Below are 19,531 nucleotides of genomic sequence, written 5' to 3' on the forward strand. Positions count from 1 at the left end.
AACAGAAATCCATTACGTCCGCAACTGTTCTGCCAGCACAGCATTGTTCCCTACTGTATAACTTCTCCCAAGAACGCTGTGAGGATTAATTCATTACCGCCTGTGCCATGCTTTGAAAGCACTTAGTTTACAGAAGAGCTGAGAGAATTATTAGAGGGAGGACAATCAAACCCTGGCGATCCTCTCTTTATCCCAGTGGGCCCTGTTTAGAGCAGCAATTTAACTCAACAAGGATAACAAATTCAAAACCAAATTCAACTCAACAAATGTGAAAGTGTCATGATGTGAATGGAGTCACAGAGGACACAAGAATCTCTAAAATGTCTCTTAACTTGTGCTCCTTACCTAATATTGACTAACGCATGGGTCACCTTGCTTGCAGGCTCTTTCCATTGACCAGCATTGGTAGAAAGCCTTAGAACTGAAAGAAAAAGACAGTTAACAGTCTGGCACAGAACTGGCAATTTTCTAACCCAAAAACGTCAAAAAAATCTGCTTTGCTGAGAGAGCAGTCCAGGAACCACATCAAAACAAATGTCAGATTTGAGACAACCTGTGATCCAGGGAAGAAGTTCCGTTAATAGAATCATAGAATTGTTTGGGTTGGAAGGGACCTTAAGGATCACCCAGTTCTAACCCCTCTGCCATGGGCAGGGACACGTCCCACTAGATCAAGCTGCCCAAGGCCCCATCCAATCTGGCCTTGAACACCTCCTGCAAAGACCATCTAAGAAATGTAAGGAACACGGAAGAGATAAATGGAACAAGACAGTGACTGAAAGACAGCAAGCAGAAGGGATAGAAGAGCCTAGGTCCTCCTAACTGCTTTCATCACCACATATTAAAGTCCTTTCCCCCAGAAACAGGACAGCATCCCAGGTCTACAATATCTTTTATTCTGCTGTTCTCCTCCAGCTTCTATTTAAGCAAGTTTCCACCTGAACTGGACTACAACCTTTAATTTAGAACCAGCCCAGCAGTGATGGACCCTTTACTTCCCTGTTTTTCTGGAACTGCACAGGGAAATTACACACCAGCCTAGGGAAAAACATTCCCTGTAGGAATGAGGGTGTTCTTCTGTTGCACAGATGGTCTCTGACAGACTTGGGAGCAGATCTGAAAACATACTGCAATAGGAAGAACTTCTAGGAAATCAAATTCTTTTCTGCTAGAGCACCCAAAATATTTATTTAGGTCAGAATCCATAGTGTTTCTATGGTGGCAGTTACCTGCACACGTCTTGGTAAGTACCCCAAACAATAACAGATACTATACCACATTTCTGGATTAATTTTCTTTATTGCCTGAACAGAAGAGAATTTTCTATGAATTAGTATATACAGGTTGTGCTGGAGGTTACATTCCATAGGAAAGAGTCACCTTTGACTCAGAAGCAAAGGAAGAGCATATCATCAGAAATTAGGATCATCTAGAAACACAGATGGTACAAGTAAATCCATAAGCACAGTGGCTGCATATTCATATCTATGATTGCATGAGAGAAGCTCTCAGTCCTGCAGATACGGATAAAGTTCAGATTCAGGATAAGAAAATAAACAAATAAAAACCAAGGCAACTAGATTCCACCTCCGCTCCCAATGTGAAAAGTTTCAGCCACATTAACAGGAAAAGTAAAGGATAAAGTAGCTTTCTCATCTCTGCTAACAAATGTCCCGAAGCTACGGGTCAGAAGCGTGACTGTAGCCCCAGTGAGAGAGATTGACAAACCAATGGAAGCTGTCAGGACACCTGGCTAAAACTGTGTCTCTCACCAACTTGAGATAGTGCTACCTTCTCACTTCCTAGTGCAACCACTACGTGTCATCTGCAGAAAAAGAGAAGCCAATTCCGAGTAACATTATTTTGTCAAACAGAGGTATTGTACTTGAATATCTGAAGAAATGTATTCAGAGAGAGTTTCCATTCTGGCATTAACAACATTAATTCAAAGGGGTTTGCCCTGTGTAGCAGGATGGAAAACATTCATGAGACAAATGAATTGTTTCAACAGGTCAGATGTGTAGGCCTGAGTAAGTATTTGAGTGCATTATTCTTCCATTCCACTTTCCTTCAGCTTCCGCAGGGAACGGGTTTGAAAAATTACTGGCTAGTAAAAGCACCTCATCTTACTAGCTGCAGTCCTTGAGAGTAGGAAATGGGTTAGCAAAAACTCTTATGTGCTCAGGGGGAACAAAAATGGCCAAGTGATCCCTTATGTAATGGATTAAAACTGCAGGAAATTTGTACAAAAAGGCAGTTCATTTTTTCTTGCAATTGCTGGGAGTAGTCAGCTATTTTTATTTATGTGAAGACGGTTCTCTCCCATACTAGAAGAGTTGTGTAGCCAACTGCCTCTCTCCCACTGCCCTTTAACTCCCCTTATACGCTTATATTAACTTCTGTTGTTCACCAGGTGATCACACTGAGAAGAGAGCAGGGGGTGAAGGGAAGAAAAGGTCCTTCTAGAACAAACCAAACAAAGAACACAGCCGTATTCTTTCCTTCACAGCTTCAAGCATGCAGAGACTACACCAGCGCTGCTGCAGCTACCCTTGGCTACTATATATACACTGCCTGATTATGCCTCCACGCATTCCTTGCTCTCTTTTGTTCTTCTCTTCCCTGCTGGGTGTCATTTGCCGGCATTCCAGCAAGCCTCTCTCTCTTTGAAGGATAGCAGCTTCTCCCTGTTTTGCCAGCAGGCATGTTCATCAGTCCAGTGATTCGTTTGTCATTGCAAGGAGGTTTATGTTGTGTTTTCTTGGTTTGTTTCGGCAATGCGTGCAGTAGATGTGATTTGTCTAGCACAGCAAGCTTCTTGTTATAAGTTTCTCAAATTCTTTTCCGAATCCTGGTTTGCTCTGACTGTTCCTCTGTGCTGGCTGGTTTTGCACCCAGTACCTGGGCTCTCACTTCAAACTCTCAAATGTGATAGATGCAAACTACATGAAGATGCATGAAATACCACATACCTAGTTGTGCCAATAAATTTGTATTTCTAGTCACAGTAAGTGGCTGCTAGAGAGGCAGTGGGTCTCCTTCCCTTTTTTTTTTCCCCGAATAAAAAAAGAAATTTATCCCTTTAACAAGTTCATCCCTCTCTCCATTCATAATTTACCAAACATGTCCTAGTACACAAAACATAGACAAAAAACACTTGACACAAACATCTCTCCACCATCATCCTCACTTCTAGTCAGGAGGTACTCACCCATAGAATAAAGGTTGTCAAAATTCTGGTGCATCCGAATGATTTCGTAATACAGCTCATCATAGCTACTGGGAGTGGGGAGAAAGGTGTCTCCATAAGTGATGAACATGTTGAACAGGTTCACAACCTATACAAGAAAGTGAAAAGAACTTACAGCAGGAATATTTACACAAAATGTAGGCTGCAACAGAAACAATACAAACTAGGACCACAACCTTAAAGGAAATAACTCTCGGTCCTATTACACAGTATTGCTTTATCTATTATTTTCCTTATAGGACAGAAGATAGAGACAAGAAGCTTAAATATTATTGGACCCAGGGCCAGGAAAAAAGGTTTCTATTATTTTGTATAGAAAGGTCTACATACTAAGAAAAAGCATTACCAAATCTGGAATCAGACTAAGCCTTTTCTCACACAGACTTGTTCATTTCAATGAGTAGATCCTACAAGCAAGTCCAAGCACCATCCTTTCCAAGCATCTCAGAAAACCAATCACAACGATATTCCTCAGCTTTGTGGCATTGTTCTGACATCTCCTTATCAGGTCAGAAATCCTGGATTCTTTCCTCAGATTTATTCAAAATTAATTAGGTTGTTTAAAATAAGAGGATTTGCTTTGTTTGTACTCACCATGAGAGCAAGGGTGAAGATGTTGTGCTTGGCCAGCAACACAGTCTCGTTAGACATGAGGAACTTCAACAAGTTGATCAAAGCTATGAGAAAATAATATGTATTTTCAAAATAAAACTAAAATCAAAGCCATTCTCAACAAATCACATAAATACAAATGCATTTTCATCATGTAGTATAAACTAACCTAAAAGCCAGCTGCTCACCTCTCAGAAATATATCAATTCATAACGGATGTAGAGTTGTGGCTAAAATACTGTGCTGGACAGGAAAGTGACAGCTATTTTACTATCCCACATTTGTTCTCCTTCACTGACTTCCCAATCAAATCTGCTCAGGCTCAAGGTAAATCTCTTGTTAGCTTAGTCAGTTCACAGGAGATTTTTCTGTCTGCCAGACCCTGAAGTGAGCCTTGGGCTCAGAGAATCCTGCTGTCTCCTTTCTGTTTCACATATTAACAACATGATGTATGTGTAGCCAGCCCCAAACTGTCACTCTTGTTGATACATGCAGTTAAAAAAAAAAAAATAACAAAAAATAACAAAAACCATGGCACAGTTTTTCTGTAGCTCTATGACAATGCTGCTGCAATGGTACAAGGCAGAATACGGCACTTTATTGTGTCAGTTATCTAGGGCTGTGCGGTAAAGACTACAGATCTAGTTCATATTGTCTGATGAAAACAACAAAAGCTCCTGCTCTAACTACCCAAAATCAGTTAGTGATAGTGGGAATTAACAAAAAGGTTGGCTAAAAGAGCTTTAATCAAACAGATTTTACAATACACAATTGTATTCCATACACTTTAATAAAACGAAAAGTTCTTTGTCTTGTTTTTTCTAGTTCTTGAAAACTTCAAAGAAGAAAGCTATTTTTTTTCTGCATTACAGCTGGTGCCTGCCTGGAAGAGACTCTTACTGTATTCTCCGCTCTGAAGTCAGCAGATTTCAAGACTTAAAACATTCGAATTAGACGGTCTCCAAAGTCAAGCTGGAATGCTATACAGACATTTAAAAAATGGTTCTTAATTACCTACTAATTGGTAACCGCATCTAACAGAGTAATACCAGGCATTACTCCAATTTGTTACAGGTTCACCAAGAATTTATTAATCTGTTCTTCTGCCTGTTACACACTACCCAGTAATCTGCAAGAAAACCAGTTTGGGAGAACCCAACAGCAAACAGAACAGACCATGCATCGCAGCCCAAAGGTACAGGCTATGAAATAGAAGTAGATAAAACACAGAGAACAGGAATGAAAGAAGGAAAAAAAAATAGATATCCTTCCCCTCCTCAGGATTACACAGTGTTCAGAAAAGGTAAAATCAAAAAACCTACAGTACAAAGACAGATGTGAAGAGACTGGTAAAATGCGGAATTAAATGAAATTGTCAGACTCTGAATACAGCCTGGCAACCACCACCTTCTGATATTAGAAGTTCATCAGGAGTATCAGAAGTTTATATACGCCCCCTCCAAAAGGGAAACCTACAGTCCCAGTGAGGGCATTTACTCATCACAGACAGAAGCTACTTCAGCTTAATCTACCAGCTGGTGGCTTGATGCTGAACTGCAAACCAGAAGGAATAAAGTTCTCTGCAAACTCCAGGCATGCAAGTGGTTTGTCTTTCAAAACTACTACAGGATTTCACAAGCAGCAGCAGTGCCTCTCCCTTCCAATGACAGCAGCCCACCTCACAAAGCAGGAGCACTAACACCTCTTCAACCCAGCCACAGAACTCCCTAGACCATCACAACTCCATCATCAGACTGAAACACCTGGGACCAAAAGCAGAGCCTGGATACCACAATAATCTAGCTCTGGAAACATTCCTGCCAGATATTTTTCTGTAGGACAGCCATTTCAAAACAAAGTAGCAGGTACAGATGGGCTCTCCACCGGAGCAGATATCCAGTTAAAAACAGGTTTCCAAGGTAACCAAGCTTCCACAGCGAAAAAGCAGCGTCTCCTGCAGCCAGTGCTTTGGACTGAAGACAGCTGCCCTGCAGCTCTGTCACACAGCTTACTGGCTATCTCTCCATTTGATAGATATAATCATAGTTTACCTCTTTCCCAGCCACACAAGTTCACGTAGCCACATCTTGCGGCCAGGCGCCGCTGTTCAACTACTGGCAGTTGGGACTTGTGAAAGCTGAGCAGCAAAGCTCTGGGTTTGCTACAGTAAGTGGCCCGAAGACTCTTGTTCATCCCACTGCCTCTCTCCCAACACAATGCTGCTGAAAGGCCTTTGGCAGAGGTTGATCGCACAGCACAACAAGAAGTCACTGAACATCCAAACATAATGAACATGAAGGCTGCCTGTGGTGGGGAGACACTGCTTTTTAAAGAACAAGCATAGCCATCTCTGTCTAGAGTATCAGCACTCCCCGACTGACAGGGGCAAGTACCCTACAGTCGCCCTCCGTAGTATTTCTCAGATACCTCCCTGAAGCACTTGCACTGCTCTATTTGGTGATAATGCTTGAAGGAGAACTGTTGCTCTATTCTACCCCAACAGCAGCTTCTACGTTTGTTCCAGACATTGTGATGAATTTGCTCATCTTTAATTTCCCTGTTCCAGTTCGAAAGAAGACAAGAGATTACTGCTGCTTGAAATCAATCTTCATACCTGAATTGCACTGCATCATAGCACAGACGACCTATGCTGTTCCTTCCCTAAGAACTAGGAAGGAGACAGACGTGCTTCACACGAAATAAAAACTCAGTGCTGGGGTCAGAGCTGGTCAGAAGAGCGAATCCACCAGGTTTACAGTCACTATATGCACTGCACAGACAAATTTATCCCACTGTTTGGAAACCACACACTCCTAAAAAAGCTGCAGTGCTTCTAATTAGGATATACACTACATCAATGCTCTAAGAGCAACCCATCTTTTTCCATACCAGCACATTCTGGACCAGGCCTCTGCTCAAGTGGCTTTAAGACGCAAGAATGCTGTGGAAAACGAGCTGTTAAACCTATGGCTATCTGTGTTTCCAGTTTGCTTGTAAGGCAGACCTTGCACTGAAAATGAGGACAGCTATGCCCTGGAGTTTTCAGGATTAAGGACTTCGGGATCCAGCTTCGTGTGCCCAGTGCCTTTCAGTGATAATTACATGCACACAAAATAAGCCCTTAGAGCAAAGGTCCAACTGGCTGAATGCCCTCCGCCCCTGAGCTCTAACAGGGCACTGCTGCTGCTGCTACTCCTGAGTAACCTGAAGCCACACCAGATGTGTTTGCCTCTCATATCCCATCTGCAGGCTGCCCTCTTACACTAACCAGGAAACTGTCCAAGTTTTTTCCCAGCAGAGGAGCAGTTCAATCTCTCAGCTGCACAGGCAGACAAAATTGCGGCCATTGCTTGGGCTCAGTCACATTATCCCAATTTTGCTCCACCATTTAATAGTGATGGATAGTCTGGGCATGGGATCTATTTCAACATTAACTGGAAAACAACACCATTTTTGCAAGAGCCTCTAGAGCCTTTTTTTTTTAAAAAAAAAATACCTGTCCTTAGCATCCCTTACCAGGACACAACACATCCACCACAATGAGCCTTGAAGCATCCATAATCTCACAACCCAATAGTGTCACTAGAACTTCGTCAGCAACAAAAGTAGGAGGCTGTAACTGAACTAAACTAGCAGCCATCAGTATTTGCATGCGAGCTCCTCATTTTGTGACCTGAGCTGAGCACACTGGCTCTACTTCTTAAATCAACGAGAATGCAGCCTTGAACATCTACATTTACAGCCTCAAAACCAAGTAGAAAAGCATATTGAGTGGATACTTAAATTCAACTTGAAGCCATATGATTGGCTGTATGTGAAAGAGGTATAAAGCATACAGGTTGGGTTTTAGGCAATTTTCTCTCCCAAGGATTATTATAGCCAAAGCATGAAAAGTAACATCACCAGCTTTTACAGATACCCTTCCTGCTTTTTAAACTGAAATAACTGCAGCGAAAGAGGCTCTCAGCCTCTCTGCTGCTGAGCCACTTTAGAGAACAGATGCTTTCCTTTATCTGCTCTTGTGGCCAGTTTGCTGAGGAGCAGCAGTGCCCCCGCTCAGTTATTGCTGCCCTTCTTCAAGCCAATCATCTGTAAAGAGATGGGGGACTGGGGGCAGCCAGAGCCTTTTCTCTTCTACCAGGTAGGAGGTAATTCCTGTTGTGGACAGATGCCCTGCACTCCCTCCTTCCCCTATTACTCCTCCCACAGCAGACTTACCTTCTCTCCCTGTAAGCCCTGTTTTAAACAGAAGTAAATTCAGCCTCAGCACATTTGGGATTCGCAAACTTTTTGTTCTATTTAGTGTCTTGGTGTTCGCTGTTTGGATCCCATGTAAGGCAACAGGAGTGTGGGGGTGGGTTAGGTAGAGAAAAGGGGAAAAAAGGAGTAGTACCATCCCTTGGGCAAGTCAGTATGTAGCACAGGCTCTGCCAAGAGCATCATAAGGCTCTGATGTGTTATTGCACAACAGAGCAGAAGAGAACAGCCCTGGGACACACATCAATGAGAGCTTGGATGGGTTGAGCACAGTATGGAGGCCTCTGTCATTGCATCTGCTGTGCTCACAGGACAAAAATCTTCTAATGGTGCATGTAATGGCCCTCAACAAAGGAGCCAGAGAGAAAAAGAGATGTGAGGGCTCCTCAGATCTGCAGTGTAACATCAATTAACAGGATCCTGTACTCTATTAAAATCCTCCGATTTCCTACTCTCCAACTTTCATGGCACACTGGGAAGAACACCAATTTTCCCATTCCCTCTGGAAGTTATCATTTGCTCAACAGTATATTCAGTGCCTTGCTTTCAGTCTTTGAACTCACAACAGTCTTAGGATGATCCACACCCACATGTCACTACAGGGCAGCTGATAATGACATCCGGGCAATAATTCTTGGCTCCAGAGAAATCCTCAGTCTCTGAATGCTTCAGCAGCACAGTAACCATCTTGGAACTCTTACAGACAGCCTATTCACATATATATATATTACTATACTACTCCTATATATATATTTGCTGAAGGCAAAGTCCATACCACACATAATACAACATGGTGACCCAGATCTGGTAAGGATTAGTGTACCAGACCAGAGCTAAGAAGAAATTGGATTACATTCCTTAGGAACCAGTACTTTGTGGGTTTTCAATTCCTCTTTCTGTGCTTCAATTCCTCCAAGATAAAAGAGGAAACAGCACCACTCTGTCCGCAACAGCACTGGAAGCATACATAGACCAAGGAGAACAGCCTTGGCTGTACTTGGTCAGACCCAAGACCCACCTACACTCAGTATTCTCCAACTATTCAACATCACATGTCTGTTGAAAAATAACAGGTCAAACAATGCTTTCTCATAACGCTCTTCCAGATTACAAAATGCAGCATGATCCCCTTGCACAAAGGAATGCATGACACAAATTGTGGAAACAGCATACTCTCACAACACAACAATACCGTAACCATGGACCAGTCCAGTCTCCTATTCCAGACTGGAAGTCACAAGAGTTAAGCTAGGGTAACCATATACATCACTGTGCCATTAGGAGGAGAAGAGACCCCAGAACAGAGTAATCATCTGTAACAAATACTATACCTGAAGAGAATTACACAAGTGGGAAAGCAAAAGGCTCAAATATGAAACATTGAGATGACCTGAGTGTTAAGAGGGTGCAGATCTGACCACACTCAGCATGGACAGGCACTCAGTAGAACAGTGATCAAATCAAACTCAGCAGGAAATGAATATCTACAGACAGGGTTTGACAGAAAAGAACCAACAGAGGTAGCTTCAGGATAGAGCAGAAGGAATAGAAAGCGTGTCCAAGAAATAGCTACACTACTATTACAAACTAATGCACCAGAACCCCCTGAGGCACAAACTATCCCAGCATCCTTGGACAAGCGAACCAATTACTCAGGGACAGCACTTGCAGCCTCCCATCAATCAACTAAAGCTCTAGAAAACAGGACTGTTGCAGTATTGCTGCAGTCCTCTCTCAAGGGAGTAGGGAAAATAATAAAAGCTTTGTTGACATCACTATTCAATACGCTTCAAGTCCTTCTCGCTGCTTTGATAAGGAAGAAGCATCTTGCTTATAGCTGTAACAATTCACCTGGCTGGATGGTGACCACTGCCACCCCTGCCTCCTGCCACAGGCGCTGCCGAATTCACACTCCCAGCCACCAAAGCTCCACGGCAGCCGGCAGCCAGCTATTGGCAGGCTCCCCATCGCCAGCATGTCAGCACTCTACAGCTGTTCCCTCTTCTCCTCATGACTCTCAGGGTATGAGCATGAAAGCAGCCTGTATTCTTAATGAGAAAAAACAGCTTGCCAGAGGGCTGGAGCACCTGCTGGCATAACCCATTGCGCCCTAGATCAGTAGAGCAGGTCACTTCACTTCCAATCTTTTACTTTCTTTATATAGTCCCCGTCCCTGGTACTCACTTGTTCCCACCTAACTGCAGCCAACAGTGTGAAAATTGCAAGCTTAATAGAAATGCTGATTGCTGATGCCAGAGCAATGCTGCTTGATAGCAATCCAGCAAGCTGTGAGAAAGAAACTACATTTTTACTGCTCAGATGAACAATACGCTTTCATAAAAAAAAAATAAAAAATTAAAAAGCACACACCCACAAGCTTCATTCCTCCTTAGAGGAAACGGAAGCATTGAGCTCAATTCTATTCTATCTGACAGTGCAGGTTCACATTGTTAATTAAATAGTAGTCTTGGGAGTTAAGGTTGTACATTTTTGCATAGGGTTTTAAAACAGAAAAGGAGGAGCATCTGGAGAAAGAGCAGAAACATTGTGTGAGATCATGGAAAGACAGCAAAGTAAGGGACCCAGGAGTGCTGCTGCTTGAAAACAAAAAAGGGGACAGGGATAAATCACTTCATTCTGAATGCTGCAACCCCTCCATGCAGACAAAGAAACGTCTGCGAACAGCTCTGGCTGTAATATTTCTTTCATCAATGGGATTGTTTCCCAGGAGAAATTATCACACTATCTCCACTAGGTCACCATGACCTCCAAACTTTCAGGGATTCACAGTCAATTTCTCCAGCATTAGCTAGCTTTATTTTAACAGTGATTCTCAGCACAAAGCAACTTATTTGGATGAGACTTGCCAGGCTGAGGCAGGATGACCAAAAGGTTACTAGATTTTTGTTCTCTTTAAATGACTAAATTCCCTTTGAGCTCATCTGAGCAAAGCTGTGTTGACAATGAATTCCTATCCTGATCTTACCAGGTGATCAATAACAGTCATCAATATTGTATTATTCTTTTCTTCTCCATCAGCAACTGCGGCCAAACTCTTTATCTCCATATGTTAAAACAAAGTGAAGGTAACTAGAACAAAGAAATGGTACACCAGGAGGTATTTAAGTAAAAGCAGATGCTTCCTAAATATGCCCCATTACAGGGAATTTAAAACATCTTCCTTTACAAGGAAGCAGCTGCGGTTTTGCACTTCTTACACTGCCTTCTTCAAGAGAGTTATACCAGTACACTGTACCAAATGGATGTGTGCTCTTACCACAAAAGTGGTTTAGCTTTGGTCAAAGGAGGTAACATGGAATGAATAGCACAAAACTGGACAATCGGTTGAGAATGGCAACAGAAGACTACCGGCAGACGGGCGCAGTCTGCCTTCTGAACTTCACGTCTTGTGCCTGTAAGTGAGTTTTGCAAGAAGGGATTGGGGTTTTCTTTGGGGCAACATGGATTACTGCCAGAAGAAAAAAATCAAATAAATTGATTAATATCAACCCACAACACGCATCTCAACTACAAACAAAGTGTATTTTATAAAACTATCTTTAGGAAAGGATTGAAAAGGAAATATGCTGAAACAGGTAACAGGACTAACAGTTGCTCTCCTGCACCTGTACCTTTGCTAACACCGTATCACATGTCCAACCAAGCACCAGCACTGGCTGCCAGCTCCCACTCCTTGTTCCATGGCATCTATCAGTTACAGCTTTCATTTTGTGTGAGAAACTATGTTTTTTCCAATACACTTTTCAGAACTATTCTAGCTCTTCTAAAACTTCACTACAGTCAACAAGCACCAGCGCTTGTGAACATGTTTGGTTTCCAACAAAACAGCCGGCCACTATTAGCTATTTTCTTTTAATTTCAAAGAAAGGAACAGAGATAAAGCTTGCCGGTCACGTATCTGCAAGTAAAGGTGAGGCAAGTTGCCACAGACAAGGACACTGCATAAAATGCAAGTTAATCACAATTTTAAAACTGATTTACAGAGGCACTTAGAAATAAACACTAATTCCAAAACTTCAAATTAACAATGCAGGTTTTGGAATGTGGCAGGACTTCACTGTTTTTTGCAATCTTAGAGCTGAGCATCTCTGCCCTCAGAGTGCTAATATGAATTCTGTGAAGACTTGTCCATGTCCTTTGTGGAACAGAAAGAAGCAATAAACACAGATGAAATGGTCAAAAGAGCATTCTGAGAAGAAAATACCCTTTCCTCTTTCAAGCATACAATACATTAAGATGCACTGGGAAAAAAAAAGTACACAGGATACACATCTAAGCTAGACGCTAGCTCTCATTCCTCAGTTTCCCACACTAAAGTCTGGTCCCAAGAAAGCATTCAAATAAGAGAATAAGAGAAGAACATTTAGTTCCATTCCTGAGAGTTAAAAATGCTGAATAACCCCCTTTCCAGATCACGCAATGGTGTCTAACCCAATGTTTCTATCCAGTAACATGTCCCAGACTTCTACATTCATGGCCTTCTATCCCGCCTAACACACCATCATCTCCAATTCATCTCAGGCTCTCCATCCTTCCAGGCTGAGATCCTTTCCGGCTCCAAAGACCTGCCCACTCCATCAAATCTGAACTCCCATTCCCGTTGCAGCTGCTCAGAAGCTCGCATTTAACCAGCCTGGACACTGTTCTTGCCATTTCCTCCCTCAGCTCCTGGTGCTCCCCACAGGACTACCCCTGGGAACTGAAGAGAGAGCCCATCCTTCCCACTTCCAGACTCATTCATCATTGAAGCAGCACTCTCTTTAAAACACTAGCATCACCCTGGATTCAAACAACTCAAGAGATCCTAAATCTCCATCATGACATATGGCACGTGGCTGGGAGCTCAGTCACGTGGAGATTCTGATGAGCAGCTCTGAAAAGTTGGGCCAGCCTCCCATCATCAAAAGGCAAAGAGCAATGAGAGTGTAAACACCAGGAAAAAGCTGCATTAGGTAGAGTATGTTGACCTGCAAAGCTGTTAAAACTCTAGCATTTGTTCTATAGTTCTCTTCCCAGTTTACAAGCAGCGCAGTAAAGTCAGAAAGCATTTCTGCTGAAAGGTATTTGAAAGGTCAAGCCTCACATAATGACTTCTTTCTCTTCCCAAAACAGTAAGTTCCAATCGAAACCTTCACCAGAGACAAACAGACCTTCTTTGTACTCGCCACAGATTTCATTTTGTGAAAGCGTTCTACACTTATCACACAAACTGCTGTTCCTTCTGCCTGACCCCTACACATGACCTTTATTAATCTTTGAAGATGCAGTGCTGAAGAGATCATTCTCGTATACTTTCAACATCCTTCACAGCTTAAAGACATTTCTTTTTTTGTTACTGTATTATAAAACTCCTCACTGACAGAAATTACCACAGCAGCCTTATCTACACCATCACCTGAACCATGACTGCTTCCTCCGAACTCTTACGACTCTAGAAGAATGCAGAGGACAGTGCTGTTGGATCTTGAACCTTGGTAGCATTTTCTAAAGTCACATAAGACATTCTGCAAGTTTGGAAGAAGCTCAAATTTTCAGTCTAATTCTTTTCCCTATAATATGTAAATCATTTGCTAATGGCCAAGCAGCTCTATAGCCTTTCAAACTCCAGCAGCACCTAGTGATCAGGCATTTTACCAGTGAACTAGACTGTCTGGTACACCAGTATAGGAATCCTGCCTGCACAAGAGCGGCAAGAACACAAGCTTCCCTTGCCAGGTAGCTGCTGTAGATGTGACAGTGACAGCTGGAGTAGAGATGAAGGGGAGCAACACGCATCACCTGATTCCCAATCTGTTCAACAACACAAATCAGAGGGCTGAAGCAGACCTGATCAACAGCCAGAGAATCAGAAATGCTCTAAGTAACAAATATTATTAGTAACAAATATTTCAGCCACAGAAATAACAAAACAAAGTACAAGTGACTAAACAATACCACCTTAAACACGTACTGTATAAGGGCAAGTATGTTATACATACTGAAAAGGGAAGAAGCGGTCTTCCTTCACCAAAAAAATATTGCTTCTTTATTTTAAAATATGTTCCACAGAGGAACCTTTCACTTCTCTAGTATTCACACAAAAAGATTTTGAAAGCAATATTATCCTCATGCTATAAAGACAGAAACTGAGAAAAAGATCTAAGGAGTCCACAAAAAGGATAAAAGTATCTTCTGTCCAGTAGCATTGCAGAAGTGTGCTTTGATAATCCTAAACTAACAACAGAGAAAAATTAACTTCTTGAGTGCTACACATCTGAAGCACTCTCACAGTGCATTCAGCATCTATCAAATTAACCAAGCTACAAGATAAGAAACAGTAGCCCTTATGTCACAATAATATGGAAACTGATCTTCAGTGCTCACTAATGGCAAAGATCATTTTTAATTCTACCTGGCATTCAGTTGCCCTAATAAATAGCTATTTCAGCATTATTCATTATGATATTTCAGGGGTTTTATGATCTGCCGCTTCCATTATAAGTCCGTATCAGAATTGCTTTTCTGTTTCTTTAAACATAGATTTTGCTTAAAGCAAACCATAGCAACTGCAAAGAAGTTACCTGCACCCCCTAAGCTCAGAGTGAATTGCTCAAGCATTACTAATTTGGAGGTGGGAGGAGTTGAAGAAATGAGGTATTTTTATATAAAAAGCTTATAAATGACTCATGAAAACTCTTTTGGCACAGCTTATCCATGCTTGCCAACAACAACATATATAGCACCTTCCATCACTCAAGTGCTGTACAAACTAGTTAGAATTCAACAATTAAAACCCAAACCTCACCTTTATGACCAGCAGAATCAACCTCACATTTTCACTCAACAAGGAGCAGAACTTCAGAAAAAATTGGGGTATAACATGCTATTTCTGAGAGCAGGGGACTGGTTGTAATCAAGTGAAGCTTCCTTGTCAGCTCTACAAGTACCTTACGCTTGACAACCAATAAATCAGTGTTTAAAAAGTATCAGGTACCTGGCATAACAGTGCAGGAGATTTGCCAACTGGCCAACAGGTCAACACACCCCTATCCAATTAACGCTCTCAGACCTTGGCCAAATTCCCAGGCTACTCACCAGTAATGGTACACTGTCACAAAGAAAAACCTGCAGATTTTCTTCAGCACTCAAAGGCAAGAACCACAGATGATTGAATTGAGGCTATAATCTGCTGGAAAGCCCTATTAGAGAAAAAGCAAGATCAACAGGTGTCTCTGCATCTGAAGGTCTAGCCCGCCTATCAGTAACTGCACTTGGTAAGCATTTTCATAGGCTAATCAAATTACAACTGCTTGTCACTTTCCAGCAATCGTTTTAGGATATTCCAGAATCCAGCTCCACTAGAGATCCGATATTTTATTTTCACACTACTTTCAGCTAAAGTCAGCTTCTAAATACTACTTTTGCCACCTACAGCTCTTTCAGTCAGTTCTGCTTCCAGCTCCCAAACCCTTGCATCGTTCTCTGTCAGCTAAACGTTCTCAGTCATCTGGTCAGCACAGCTGTAGATTTACACCAGATCGAGTGCCATGGTCCTGGCCTCTTGATTTAGTATGAATCAATCCAACAAGGAAGCTAAGGCTGGATCACAACCAAGGACCCAGTAACAATATTGCTCTTCTTCACGCTCTGATGTCGAAAAAGGAAGTCCAACAGAAGTAAGATCATACATAAGCAATGTACTACATAGTGACATATTCAAAAAAATATGAAATATTACAGACTGTACCAACAGCTCAATATGTGTCCTAAGAGATGCCAAACACCGAGCTCCATTGCTTTTCTCAGCAATTACTGAAACTTAAAACCAAAGGAGGAAACGCAGAAACTTTCTCAAAATGCTGCTGGCCTTCCGTAACGAATGCAAGGCACCCACAAAGGAAGAGCATCTATCCACCAGATGACACAAGAGTGGCTTTCCTTAATTAGAGACTAGCTAACATTAGAATCAGCAAGTGAACAGAAGGCTTCATACGTTGCTACTGCTTCCACCTACAACCTTTATCTCAGTTCCTCCGCGCCCTATACCAACTACCTACCCCACAGTATTCCCTTTGTCTTCTTCTCCTACTCGATTTTCTGCCTGAAACAACTCGCCTCTTTTTACGTGCCAGGTAGAATTCTCTCCCTTTCTTGCAATACTTCCTTACACCAACTGCCTCCAGCTTCTTTGTTCCACTCAGCTCTGTTGGGGGGCTTCCAATGCTATTATCCTCACTGCACAAGGGCATTGCTTCAGTCATCACACACCTTGTCATTCAAGAAGACAAGTGTGGGCTTGAAGACCTTCTGTAAAGCACTCCTGATGGGACAACCTGGGATCTCAGTCCTTACTGTGAACAGTTGCTCCCTTTTAGCTGTTCACCCAGTAGTGATAACTAATTCTTTGATCCGAAAGAAAATTCTGAAGGGGAATATGCTCGCATAAAGGACAGAAATTAATTCAGACATCCCTGGGGTCTGGTTTGGAATCGCTTGCCAGACATAACAAGACCAGCAAAACAGCCATTCTATCACACCAAAGGCAGCAGCATTCTGGGGAAATCAAAGAGCAGCCTTGTCGAGGATAAGAGTTAATTATGAAATGTATCTCAGGATACGGCCAGCAATTAGCATTCAGTCTGCCACATGTGGCACTCTATAAGTACACACCTGGAGCAGCCAGGATGTGCCCTTTTGCAGGTGCACGTACCATTCAACCCAGGGTCTTTCCAACCCACACAAACCATCTATCAGCTACTGAAGGATCTCTCTGTTCACCTCAACATCCTTTAAGAGAAAACTTGAAACGTTCTCATTGCAACATACTCCTGCATGTGAGGATCTCCCTAAACATGCAGAAATCTGCAGCAAATGTGGAGCTCTTCAGCTACATCAGGTGCACAAACATTCTAGGTCCTTTACAGAAACTTGACCAATTTGAGTTCTTTTTACTTTGCTTCTGAAGCATGTGCAGATCTTAACACTTCTGAGACACTTTACATTTCTGAAGCACTGTACAAACACCAGCTCATTAGTGACAGCTAACAAGAATATCCCCACATACTGAATAAAAAGGATTCTTACTTCTTTTTCCTCTAAAATAGAGAAAGTTAAGAATTAAAAGATGCCTAAGGGTATTCTCTCTGAACTGTGGAATACCATCTTCAAGCAGAAGACATTATATTTCAGACTTCCACGAGACCTGTGCATAGGAAAGAACCAGCTCAGCCTGGCCAAATAGGAATGGATCCAGTTCACTGGTAACTGCTGAGAGGACACCACACACCTTGTCATATGCAATTTTTATTCACAACAGGTATCCACATTGTGCACACTCTTCTCCTGAACAAGCACTACGCTGCAGCCATGCCTCTAGGGGCTCTGTTCCGAAGAAAACAACCAAGAAAGAAATCACTAATCCCTTAATTAGGGGCACCCACTTCACCTTCTACAGGAGTAATTTGAAAGTCTGAATGGGCCACATGTCACACATGGCAAAAATTTAATAACTGAAAATGACTCAGATTGTTGGTTCATTTCTCTGTACCTACAATCAGCTGTGCAAAGCTACTGAAGGGAAGTACTCAGTGTTAATTGAGAAGAGCTTCAGAAACCACTCAACACCGCCTTTTGAAAAAGTCATCATCTCTCTAATTTCTGATGGGAGTTGCATTACAGCAGCCAAGTCACTGATCCTAGGTCTCAAGCACAGCTCCAGGAATACACAATTAGGGCCATGTTCCCTTGAATTTTCATAAGCTCTTGTTTAAACCACAACAGCTAGGGGATTAACTGTACTTTCCTACCTGAGCTACTTCAGTACTTGCAAAATAAGAACACAAGTGCATGACACATTCCTGAAAGAAACCTGTTAGATCTCATCATCCATCCTGCTACTGCCTTCCTCAGACCTCACAAACAATGACGGCATCATAGAACAGTCCTACAGAGCTACAGCCACTAAATTATGACTCAAACCCCATAATACTTATCTACCTCCAAACACCTGTGGCAAGAACCAGACCAGCTACTATCAATGCAAAGGTCAGAGTTAAAACACTCCCTTCCCTCCCACTGGAATTTCTAGGTTGCTCTCTTCAGAAGGAGCTGTGCACACTACTCTACGTGTATCCATGTATTACAGTAAAAAGGAAAATAATGTCCACCTCCCTTTACTCAAGAGCCTATCTCCTTTCTACTCACAAATATCTGAGAGACAAACATTACTGCATAAAACATTACTCCACTTCTCCAATCAGGTTAAGAGGGACTCGGGTAATGAAACACAAACTAAAGACATTTGGATACCATGGTGATCACGGCCAGACAAGAAACTAAATTAGCTACCGTTACAATACTGATCTGGCTTTCCAAAAGAGGTAACTTGCATGTAACAAGCATGAAGAAAAATAAAGATGCTTTAACAGAATCACTGCTTGCTGTTTAACCCTGTAGCAATGGAATAAGCCGTCTCGGCCACCAAAGAGCCACCCACTCCAGGCTTTTCATATCTGACCGTCTATGCAGACGCAAAGTACCTGACCAGAGCTCCCTCCAGGTGTAATGAAGCCTCACTCTGCATTTCTTCTGGTAGCACAGCAGCTTGTGCACAATCTGAATGCAGCGGCTGGAAAAGAGAGGGCAAAGGATCAATTACATTGTATTTCCCAGCAACTCTACATCAAACCTGGAAAAGTCTCAGAAATCAGCAGCAGGGAACCAGCCAAACTCAAAGTCTGACAGAGAAGGGGGCTCAGGGTTTTGGGATCCTAAGGGGAACTAACAAGAAAAAAACAGACAAGCCAAGAGAAAGGGGCCCTGTATACCAGCTTAAGCTCAGCATGATCGGACCAACTACAAATGCAAGTTTGTGGCTTATATTTAATTAATACTTTCCACTCTTTGTTGCCCTTACCTGTGGACACCATAAGCTGTACAAAAGGAGTTACTTAACCTGGAGGCTCCATACATATGAGACACAGCACTCAGATTTTCTAAAACCTGGACACAACGGAGCTTTTCAGTTTCTTTAGCCCAAATGATGAGGCAAAAAGAAATTACAGAGTCAAACAAGCTGCAGGGCTTTTAGTTTGACTGAGGCATGCAGTTTAATTATATGAAAACGGACAGAGATTTTTGTCAAATTTTCCAGTCTTTTTAAACAAATAATTAAAGTTTGAGCTTTGGAATGATTAAGCAATATACCTACAAGCTCTGAAATCCTCTAACATGCAGCTAGTAAGCCTGTGAAGTCTCCAAAAGCCATAGGTCTCTACAGCACCTTGTGTCCATACAAACTCTTAGGTCCACAAACATTCCTCACAAATTACATTACATATTTAAATATGCAATATAATGAGTAAGCTCTCCAGCACTATCTTTCACTAAGGACACGGCAGAAAATACATACAA

General features: G+C 42.2%; 1 protein-coding gene across 1 annotated transcript in view; it reads right to left on the bottom strand.

Annotated features, from left to right (window-relative positions):
* Window positions 1–19,531, bottom strand: part of ARMH3 (armadillo like helical domain containing 3) — a 129,779-nt gene that overhangs the window by 68,706 nt on the left and 41,542 nt on the right. The window contains exons 20-23 of the mRNA XM_054071028.1: window positions 18,658–18,746; window positions 3,845–3,927; window positions 3,212–3,338; window positions 346–421 (exon numbers count right to left, since the gene is read on the bottom strand). Of these exons, the coding sequence (XP_053927003.1) occupies window positions 346–421; window positions 3,212–3,338; window positions 3,845–3,927; window positions 18,658–18,746 (375 nt within the window). The remainder of the gene's footprint in view (window positions 1–345; window positions 422–3,211; window positions 3,339–3,844; window positions 3,928–18,657; window positions 18,747–19,531) is intronic.

This window comes from Cuculus canorus, chromosome 7, assembly GCF_017976375.1.
Source record: "Cuculus canorus isolate bCucCan1 chromosome 7, bCucCan1.pri, whole genome shotgun sequence".
NCBI lineage: Eukaryota > Metazoa > Chordata > Aves > Cuculiformes > Cuculidae > Cuculus > Cuculus canorus.